This window comes from Manihot esculenta, chromosome 11 (genome assembly GCF_001659605.2).
Source record: "Manihot esculenta cultivar AM560-2 chromosome 11, M.esculenta_v8, whole genome shotgun sequence".
NCBI lineage: Eukaryota > Viridiplantae > Streptophyta > Magnoliopsida > Malpighiales > Euphorbiaceae > Manihot > Manihot esculenta.
In genome coordinates, this window is record NC_035171.2 from 20846705 (window position 1) to 20857764 (window position 11060).

General features: G+C 31.2%; 1 protein-coding gene across 2 annotated transcripts; it reads left to right on the plus strand.

The window, feature by feature from the left end:
• Nucleotides 1–1835: 1835 nt before the first annotated feature.
• LOC110626871 (V-type proton ATPase subunit B2) lies at nt 1836–9511 on the plus strand. Of its 2 annotated transcripts, none has more exons than XR_006352592.1 (15): nt 1836–2060; nt 2318–2382; nt 2517–2572; nt 2660–2758; nt 3044–3103; nt 4505–4616; nt 4694–4902; nt 6346–6474; nt 6599–6736; nt 7032–7182; nt 7272–7354; nt 7699–7746; nt 7824–7921; nt 8009–8092; nt 8996–9429. XR_006352592.1 is itself a non-coding variant. In XM_021773023.2 (15 exons), exons 2-15 carry the CDS (start codon nt 2325–2327, stop codon nt 9179–9181), a joined length of 1467 nt encoding a protein of 488 aa, XP_021628715.1. In that variant the 5' UTR covers nt 1846–2060; nt 2318–2324; the 3' UTR covers nt 9182–9511. The 2 variants fall into 2 exon arrangements, 1 of the variants encoding a protein (XP_021628715.1); XM_021773023.2 differs by having other exon boundaries at nt 1846–2060; nt 7868–7921; nt 8996–9511.
• The last annotated feature ends 1549 nt before the right edge of the window (nt 9512–11060 follow it).

Genomic DNA, 11060 nt, shown 5'->3' on the forward strand with positions numbered 1-11060 from the left:
ATTTAATATAATTCAATTTAAAAATAATAAAATAATTTTTTAAAATTATTCTTTTAACTATAAGAATAATGTTAATCCATTACTTTTTTTAAATATATTAATATTTAAGTGAATTTAAAAAAATAATAATATATAAATTAAATAATTAAGAGAAAATTACTTTTTAGTCTCTAAGGTATACATAATTAACAGATTCGTCACTCTATTTTTAAAATTCAACACTTTCGTCCCTTAAATTTAATTTCATCAAAATTAAAGGTTATTTCATAAAAAATATCGTTAATGACAGGAAAAAGACTGAATTACCTTTTCTAGAACTTAATACTTTAGTCTCTGAAATTTAATTCTTATAAATTTATAAGTCTCTCTCAAAAAATTGAAAGAAAAAATACGTTTTCGTCCCTAAGATATTACATAATTAACAGATTTGTCCTTCTATTTTTTGAATTCAACACTTTAGTCCATAAACTTTAATTTTGTCAAAATTCAAGGAAGAAAATCTCAAACTCAATGTTCATAAATAAATTTAAGATTTCAATAAATTTAAAATTTAAATTCAGTAAAAATAATAAAAATTGAAATATATAAAATTTAAATTATTAAAAATAAAAAGTTAAAACTTAATAGAAATTATTTTTTGATGCCGTTGGCTATTGATTACTGCTCGCCGTTTGAAAAATCTATTAAAAAGTTTATGACATTTTAAAAATCTGCTAGTAAGTTTTTTCGTTAATTTTAGTTATTAAGTATTATAAAATAAATTAAAATACCTCTGATGAATTAATTAGTAAACTTTGTAATAATTTAAGAGATTAACTAATAATTTTTTTAAAATTATAGGAACTAAATAATAAAATGTTTAGTGATAAAATTAAATAGAGGAACTAACTAGTATATTTTTTAAAATATCATGGACATTTTAATGCATTTTTTAAAATTGAGTAATTAAATAGCGAATTTTTTTATACTATAGGAACTAAATAATAATTTTTTTATTTTATTATTGATAAGGTGTTTTTATTCCTTTATCCAAACGGAAATTATTAATTTAATAGAAATTTTTGACTGAAAAATTTTAAATTTTAACGAAAGAATCTTTAAATTTTTGAATTTTAATAGAATTAAATTTAAAAAATGAAAATATTGAATTATAAATATAGAGATAAATTCGTTAATTATGTTATATTTTAAAAATTAAAAAATAATTTTTTCAATATTTAATTATTTTACCTAATTTAGTTAAATATCAATTCCTTTAATTTTTAATGATATAAATTTTAAGTTTTAATTAATAAAAAATATAAATGTAATTGCAATAAAATATAAAATACAAATTTTTTTTGTAATTAATCCTTAAATTAATTTTAAAATTAATTACAAAAAATTAAAATTATATTTTTTAATTTTTTAAAAATTAAACCAACCAAATTAAATAGAAATCAATTTTAATCGAATTAATCAAATTTAATTTCAGTTAAATATTTTAATAAATTTTTTATTTTTATACTTTACTTTTAATTTTTTAAAATTTAATTAAAATATTTTAATATTATTTAAGTTTGAGTTTTTATATTATTAAAATAATATAATATTATAATAAATTAATTCAATTTAATTTTATTTAATTTTTTATATTAAAATTAAATTAAATTGAAATAATTAAAATTTTAAAACTTGAAATTAAATCAAAATGAAGAAATTAAAAGAAAAAATTAGATTCTGTGTATTATTTCAGTTTAAATTGGTTGAATCCAGCCGAGCCCTTAAAATAATATCAGTTCAGTGTCAGACTGAGTCTCAGTCCCACTTGTTTAGAAGCCAGCCCTTCTAATTGCCCAGATGTATAGCCAATCAACACTCAACACAGCAGTCAAATTTAGGAGTGTAATTATTCCTGGACAAAATTATTTTGGTTCTTCTGCCTGGATTTATTACACAATTACCCTTAATTATTCTCAACATCTCAATCAATTTCTTATAGACCATCAGATCTCGGCTTAAATACAAAGATATACTCCCCTCTGTGCTCTCTGTTTTACATCACAATCAAAATTCAAAAGGTATTACTTCAATTCCCCTTTTTTAGATCCAAAAACCTGTAATTTTTCTTCTTCTTTTCACCTTAATTTCATTTGAACTTTGATTTCAAACAGTGAGTTCTGAATCTGTTAAATCGTATTTTGAAATTTGATTTTTCTGTACTATTTTTAATTTGTTGATTGTAATTCCGATGTCATTCTTCAGTCGGAGACTTTCGTGATTGCTGTTTTTTTTTTTTTTTTTTTTCTAATTTAATTTCAAAAACCTTTGAATGAAGCTTGACAATGGGAGTGGCGCAAAACAATCTCGACATGGAGGAAGGAACGCTGGAGATCGGCATGGGTATGATCGTATTTTTTTATGAATGTTTTTCGATAATGCTTAATTTTGAATTTGATCTAGGTTTATTTCTTGAATTGTTCCCTAATACGTGTTTATTGACGATCTCTCTCTCTCTCTCCGTTGTTGCATTTCAGAGTATAGAACTGTATCTGGAGTCGCCGGACCTCTTGTTATACTTGATAAGGTTAAGGTAAGAATTTTGTGCTGTTCTATTTTAATTTGTTGTTTTTTTCTTTAGTGGTAAGTGATGCATTATTGATCTGATACACTGTGCTAGGGACCCAAATATCAAGAGATTGTTAACATTCGTTTAGGGGATGGAACGACCCGCCGTGGTCAAGTCCTTGAAGTTGATGGGGAGAAAGCTGTTGTTCAGGTGATTACTGTTGCACATCCTCCATCTAGTCTGTTGCAAGTGAATTGAGTTCTTGCGTGGTATTCAAAACACTGGTGAAATTAGTAGCATTTTAATTATCTTATATGCTTATTCTCTGAAGGGTTGGTGCATGGAAGGACCAAAGTGATGCCTCTCTTGTTAATTCATAGTGTATTATCTGTTTGGGTGGATAATTTGTGGCGCACTTTTGATCTGCTTTTATTGAAAAATAGTGCTTGTGCTTACTAGGAGTATACACTATCTGTTTCCTGTCTTGTGGTACAGGTTTTTGAAGGAACATCTGGGATTGACAACAAATACACAACTGTCCAATTTACAGGAGAGGTATAAATTTTTATTTAGTTAGACCTTTCAATGTCAACAAACTGGAAGCTACTGCCAACTGAAATGCATTCAATCATACAAATTGAGATGTTCTTGAACAACTTATACAACTTATCTGCAGAAAATTATTAGATATTCCCGATGTACCACTTCATCATGTGAGATAGTATACCAAACCAATAGTATTCAAACAAGTAACTAAAATAATTTAAATGTTAATAAATTTAAATTGAATTTAACTTCCATGTAAGTATGAATTTTTAGTGGTAATATTGGTTTAGTGGGTAGTTTTCAATTCTTTTTAATTACCTGTTACGATGCTATTGGCTTGGTGCACCACCTGAGCGTGATGAGGTGCTAAGCATGGAGTACCCAATAATTTCTCCTTATCTGCCTGCTTGCCTACAAATACTAAATGCAAAATTAAGTCTGATGTCTCTAGTGTCATTCTAAATTGAATTAAGTCACTTGGTCTTTATTCATTAACAATTAGAAAATCCTATGGTAAATGGGATTCTTGTGAATTCTAAATGAATTATAATATTATACGGAAGAAACACTGCTGAAGTTATGTTGCCATATCAATTACCCTAAAATGACTTGAAAATTTGGCTAAAGTTGGTAATGTTTATTTATATCAGTTGGAACATATCCATTTCATGCGCTGGACGCTAACTGTTATTGAATTGAATCCAGTAGATATAACTTGACAATCATGCCTTTTTTTCCAAAACAAAAAGAAAAAAAATCCTTGCATATTGAAATAATTTTATGCTGTTGGTTGTAATTTGTAACACCAGAAATCAAACAAAATTAATTTTCTAATGTTTAGGGTGCACTGGAAAAAAAGACATGAATCATAAGAACTTTGAGTTCTATGAGGACTTAATGTTTGTACATTTGTTTTTGTGACCTACTTGATTAGGAGAAAACATTGCAAAAGAAAAAGAGTGAATTCTGGCTCTAATAGCAATGCAGTAGTTATGTGCCTGTATGGTGTTCGTTTTGCATTATTGTTGGCTAATGAGAGAGACATAGAGAGAGAGAGAGAGATTTCTGGTGCTGATGGCAACTGGGTGTATTTAGCAAAGTAACAGTTATGTGCCTGTGTGGTGTTTCTTTTGCATTATCATTAGCATAAAAATGTTTTTTTGTTTTTTTTTTAACAAATTACTGTGCCTGGACCACTGAAAAATATGAAAATTTTGTTTTAAGGATATGTTTTCATCAAGATGAAAAGCTAGATTTCTTATGACCTAATTAATAAAGATAATTTTTGGTAGAAGTATTGGCAAAATTTGATATCAGAGTGAGGTTTGCCTCATGTCAACTTTTGGTTCCTTTCTCATTTATATTAGATCTGTCCATTTGACCCTCCTTTTCGCACCCTTTCTTCTTTAGGTTCTGAAGACTCCTGTCTCATTGGATATGCTTGGGCGCATTTTTAATGGTTCTGGGAAGCCTATTGATAATGGTCCTCCAATTTTGCCTGAGGCTTACTTGGACATTTCTGGTAAATTTAATTAATTCGTGCTTTTTGTTCCGCTTGGTACATGTCACTTGTCCTTCAATTTATCATGCCTATTACAGGGAGTTCTATTAATCCCAGTGAAAGGACCTATCCCGAAGAGATGATACAGACTGGGATTTCAACAATTGATGTCATGAATTCCATTGCTAGAGGACAGAAGATACCTCTTTTCTCTGCAGCTGGTCTTCCCCATAATGAAATTGCTGCACAAATATGTCGCCAAGCAGGTCTGGTGAAACGATTGGAGAAGTTGGACAATCTTCTTCAGGTATACTTAGCACACGAAAAAATGTATTTTACGATGAATAAGGGGGAGCATTTAGTCAAACCAAACCGAAATTGAAAAACCAAATTCATTTAGAACACCAATTGATATGGAATCAAACTAAAGAAGAATCAAATCGAACCAAATTGGTTCGGTTCAATACAGTTGGTTTTGTGTGATGTGCAGATCTAGATTGTGTCCTGAATTGCATTCCTAGAACCCCAAATTGCCAAATTCATTCCAAACACCCATATGCATGGATATATAATATTCTCAAATCAAAGGCATTATATGCAAAATGCAACAAATCTAAACCCATAAATGAAATGAAAAAGCATTGTTTTTTTTAATAGCTTAGGTTGAGATTACCCTTATGAACAACATAACCACAATAGTGACCAACTCTTTCCCAGAAGCATCGAGGAAGTCATCATTCTACAAATACAACAAATCTAAACCATAAAAAATGAAAACAAAACGCCTACACCCACAAGCCATCACAAAATAAAATTAACACAAACCCATAGCTTCTAGAAGTGGGACTCAGAGATGTTGACCTTCCTCGAATCCTCTTGATGTGCTTACTTGCTTGCTCTTACAAGGAGAAGAAGCACCAAGAGTTCAAGGGAAGAAGATATGGAACTTGGATTTGCCGGCCTTTCTCAAATCCTCGCATCACATAACCGGATATAGATTTGAAAGGGAAGAAGCTGAATTTGAAGAACAAGAAGGAGCGACAGCAATAACCAGCAAGCAAGGTTAAGAAACTGAGAGTCAATGGTTGGGTTGAGAGTGGGAGGGATAGAGGAAAAGCAGAATCGGAGAAGGGGGCGACTTTCTGTATAGGCAGAGGAGAGAGCATGCTGTGGGTAAGGCTTTTAACATTGGTTCATTCACATATATGTATAGGTAGAAAAAGCAGACATGGTTTTACAAATTGGTCAGTGCGGTTTTTTCAGTTTTTGATAGAAAAAATCCAATAGAACCAGAAACTGAAATTATTTAAAAATGTAAACTAAATCATACCCAAAAACTGAACCAATTGAACCGAACTGGTACTTTGGTCTAAACTGAAAACTGCATAGGTCTAATGATGAATGATTTAGGAACTCAGATGATATGATAATTAAAAGTAGAAAGTATTGCGATTTAAGGTTTAATGATGTGTCAGAACTGGTCATAGTTTAATTGATATAGTACATATGTTAGAAGAGATGGTAGTGCAACATTAGAAATTCCTTTTTTATTTGGGGCAAGGCAACATATTAACTTCCTTATTCCTTCTCTTTTTTAGTTATGCTACAGTAATCTCTAGTTGGTATAATTCCTTTTACATCAAAGAGTGGAGTCTATTGCCTAGGCAGCTGTTTCATTTTCACTTTTTTATTCTCTCTTTCTAAAACTGAATCTAGAACTGAGTGCTGGTGCCACCCTGCAATTTTTCAGGATGAAGAAGAAGACAATTTTGCCATTGTATTTGCAGCTATGGGCGTAAACATGGAAACTGCTCAGTTTTTCAAACGTGATTTTGAGGAAAATGGGTCAATGGAGAGAGTGACGCTCTTTCTGAACTTGGTAAATTTTTACGTTAGCAATTTTAGATGTGCTTTAATGTGCCAGATAATTGATTTCTTGTTCATTATTATCTTATAAATTGTGTTTCTTATTGATATTTTGATACTGCCATGCTGTTGTTCAGGCAAATGACCCTACAATTGAACGTATCATCACCCCTCGAATCGCTCTTACCACTGCTGAATATTTGGCATATGAGTGTGGGAAGCATGTCCTTGTCATTCTTACAGATATGAGCTCTTATGCTGATGCGCTTCGTGAGGTGAGGCAAAAGATGTGTCTTTACTTTGTTTGTTTTAGACATAAATTAAGTGCAATAATTACAAATAATAGTAACACAAACTTTATATATTCATGCACAGTATCATCTTTTTGTATTTCTGGTTGCTCTAGATCTCATATGTGCTTGTAAATTTTCAATGGATTTCCATTTAGTTGGTTTGCAAGTCAGTTTTCCCTTCTAGTTTTAAGAAATAATTTAATTATACACTCTTTAGGGTATAAATATCTTGAGATTGTTTGTGTTGTGTGACGCCAAGTAGTGATTACTGCTGCAGGTGTCTGCTGCTCGAGAGGAAGTACCTGGAAGGCGTGGATATCCTGGATATATGTATACTGATTTGGCAACCATATATGAGCGGGCTGGACGGATTGAGGGACGAAAAGGCTCCATTACACAGATTCCAATTTTAACTATGCCAAATGATGGTAATGGTTCAGAGACCTCACAATCCGCCGCACATTTTATTTCTTTACTTGGAATAGATTGCTTGAACTTGATTTTCTTTTATTACCAGATATTACACATCCCACCCCAGATCTTACAGGATATATTACAGAGGGACAGATATACATTGACAGGCAGCTTTACAATAGACAGGTAAGAAACTAAGCATTTTTGTTTGTTGATGAGAGACATCATTAGGAAATTAACTTAAAAGTCATTCTTGATCCTGGTGACTCTAAAGAAAGGCCTTATTTGTGCATGTTGATCTCGACATGCAAATTTATATGTCCTTCAATGGGTAGCCAAAGTCAACTTTCTGCAAGGAATTGGCCTTTCTGAGACATCATACAAGAATAAGCACCATGATAGATTTGAAATTTAGTGTGGATTTTTGTATTGTAGGAGATTGACATTTGATAGAATGTTGGTAGCAGTATGAGATTGGTAGAATGATATTCCCGTATGGTGTGAGATTAATATTTGTTTGAATTCGGCAGATATATCCTCCAATCAATGTCCTCCCATCTCTGTCTCGTCTGATGAAGGTATGGATTAATCTCTTATTTGAGTTCCCAATACTATGAAGTGAGGAGGGTATCATATTGAAGTGATAGGAGTACAGGATATGAGGCATATGCTAAACACTCTCATTGACGTTCATTCCAGAGTGCCATTGGTGAGGGGATGACACGCAGGGACCATGCCGATGTGTCCAACCAGGTCTGATATTATACTCAGTGTTGCGTGCTTTCTGTTTATTGTCTTGTTTTATGCTTTCTATAAATTTATGATTTTTTGTAATTGCAGCTATATGCAAATTATGCAATTGGGAAGGATGTCCAGGCAATGAAAGCCGTTGTTGGAGAAGAAGCTCTTTCATCTGAAGACCTGGTATTCTGCTTTCCCTGCTGCTCATTCAAAATTTTGTAATCTAGTCTTTATAATTTAGTGAAATCTATACTTGATCTTATAATTTCATTCACAATTTAGTCACTACAAATTTCACATATTCCAACATTTTAGTCCCAGTAATATAAATATATAAAACAAGTTAGTTCTTAAAGAAATAATATAACAGTTATGATTAAACTATATTTTCATTGTAGAAACTAATTTCTTGGGTGTTTAAAATTACAAGGACTAAGTAGCTGGTTTAAAAAATACAGAGAGCAAAGTGTAGGTTTCACTAAACTACAGTGATCGAGGGTGTTTGGCTTCATTCATGAAAATTAACTTATAAGTACTAAGTGCTTATAAAATTTTAAGCAATTATGTATTTAGTTAAAATGTAGAGTAGTGATTGATAAGCAGATGACTTGTTTGGTTATAAGTAGCTTACAAGTACATTTATTATTAAATTGAAAAGGATATTAAATGTGGTAAAGTTTTAAAATTAACTAAGAACAATTTAGTAATTTGTTTGGTCAATCTAACTTTAAGTTTAGTTCTTATAAGCACCAAAATGAAAATATGATCATTCCCAACTTTTTTTTTTTAGCTTTACCAAAATGAAAATCTGGTCACCCCCAACTTATTTTTTTTTTTGTAGTTTATGAGCTGAATTTGTAAGTAAAGAAATATTATAAACAAACATGTTAACTTATTTTTACATCTTATAAGTTACAACAAAAGTTCCTAAATCGTAGTTTAACCTTTTATAATTATATTAAGACTACTTTTGTTGGTCCACAAAATAATCCCTCTTCGTAATAGATAAATAAATAGATAGATTGTAGATATAAATTATTATAGAATACTTTATACAAGGTGACTGATCTGATTCCTGTTGAGCAGCTATATTTGGAGTTCCTGGACAAATTTGAGAGAAAATTTGTTAGCCAAGGAGCTTATGACACTCGCAACATCTTCCAGTCACTTGATTTAGCTTGGACCTTGCTCCGCATATTCCCCCGAGAGCTACTGCACCGTATACCAGCAAAGACTCTCGACCTGTTCTACAGCCGAGATTCATCAAATTGATAAGAAATGAGCTTTTTACAGTGCTTAAATTATCTTTGATGGACCTCTGCTGCAATTTGTTTATTGCCTAGATTGCATCTCAGAGTCGTGCAGAGAATAATAAGGTTGTTTGTTCATTTGGGATTAAATTTATTGAGCCATTTAAATTGGCACACCCCCATAATATTCTTCCAATGAGGAGTGCTTTGATCTTGGTAATACCCAGTTATGAGAGTTTTACTGGGCGGAATCAGGGCTGCTGCTTTAAATTTCGGCTTCATTATGCGATGCTCTTTTCTTGTAACCCTCATGGATTTTCATTTTTTTTGAAAAAAAATTATTTTTTCCCTATTTTTGATAGAGATGCAAATTGTTAGATTCGTACTCAATATTAATTTTGACATAGATATAATTGAAATAAATATTTCGATGGACTTATAATTGACAAAAATAATAACTATGAAAAATTTTCATTAGTAGACTTTATATTATGTCCATATTAATATTTTCTCAATTTTGATTATGACTAATAAATACAAATGTTTAAAATTTAAGATACAATTAAAAAAAAAATAAAGGCAAATGCAAAAAATTTGGATTCATAGAATTAAAGTCTTTATAGGTCTCCATATCGCACGTTAGCTAGTTTTGTTTCCTATATTTTTACCAGTACAAGATACAAGATGGGAATTTCTTGGTAAAAATATTAGTATACTGTCAATAATCTTGTAACTCTCCCCAAAATTTTATAACTTCCCAGAGGGTATCTCAGCATTGCCCTATTCCTTTCTAAATGGTATACAAAACTCCCAAAAGGCCTCTAATTCCCATATAATCAAGAAGGGATATACTTGGGCCAAAAAAAGAAAAATAAGTTATTAAATCATATCATTTCAAAGCTCACAAAGGTATGAGCAAAGCAATATGTAAACTCAACATGCTCTGGATGTTCTCACAACTGGCGGCAATACCACTGAATCAAGTTCCCCGGGATAAGGAATCCATAGTCCTAATCCACCCCTACTCTCTTTCATACTGCTACGACTCCCTTTGAACTCGCTTATACTTTTTACTCATTCTACTTTGGACGAATGCTCTCTAGTGTGCAGATGCAACACAAACAGCGAATTGTACTTGCAATTTCAAAACATAAAGAACTTGAATGCACCTCTTAGTCTGTACACAACATAGCCAAAACTCAACTCGTCTCTTGGAGTGAAGAGGTACCTCGAGCTTTTTCAAAGCATACTAAAAAATAAAAATAAATTATAAATTATGTAATTCCAAAATATATTTTCAGTTTTATAGTGTTTAAAATTTATTGGACAGTCATATTATCAAATAAATATGTTAAGTATTTTGAATGTCGTACAAAATATGTGTTCAATACTTAAAGTGTCTAACAATTAGCTCTCGGTCTATGTCTGCTCACAAGAGCTAACATGGCATTGTTCGACACGATGTAATGTGAAGCTCCCTTACACGGGTGCAGAAAATCTCTACACTCTTGAATGACTCATTTAAATGATTCGTTGCCTAATTGATCTATTAATTAATGGGTCATTTCTGCACCCTTTGTGTTTGGCAGTATGACTGTCAAACACAGCATGCAGGAGCATGGGCGCTTGCATGCGATGGTTCTACTTCTTTGGCTTTTAAAAGTCAACGAGATAATTTATTCCTCTCCTTTTCTCACAGAAATTTTTTCCTATGCCACTTCTTTTCATTTCCTCCCTACCATTTTCATCCTTTATTATCCTTTCCTCTACTTCTCCTTATTTTGCTTCAAGAAATTAATGTGGTTCCTTGATAATATTCATAATTTTGTGGTCTTTTCATTCCTTTGCGAGGTATATTTTTATATATTTATCTTTTTATTTTAATTTTAAAATGTGTATTA

What these genes read in the sequence shown, in the direction of transcription:
- LOC110626871 (XM_021773023.2), top strand. Translation starts at nt 2,325, where the DNA reads ATGGGAGTGGCGCAAAACAATCTCGACATGGAGGAAGGAACGCTGGAG. An exon ending in ATGCCGATGTGTCCAACCAG is followed by an intron (nt 7,922 to 8,008) that starts GTCTGATATTAT and finishes TTGTAATTGCAG; the next exon opens with CTATATGCAAATTATGCAAT. An exon ending in CTCTTTCATCTGAAGACCTG is followed by an intron (nt 8,093 to 8,995) that starts GTATTCTGCTTT and finishes CCTGTTGAGCAG; the next exon opens with CTATATTTGGAGTTCCTGGA.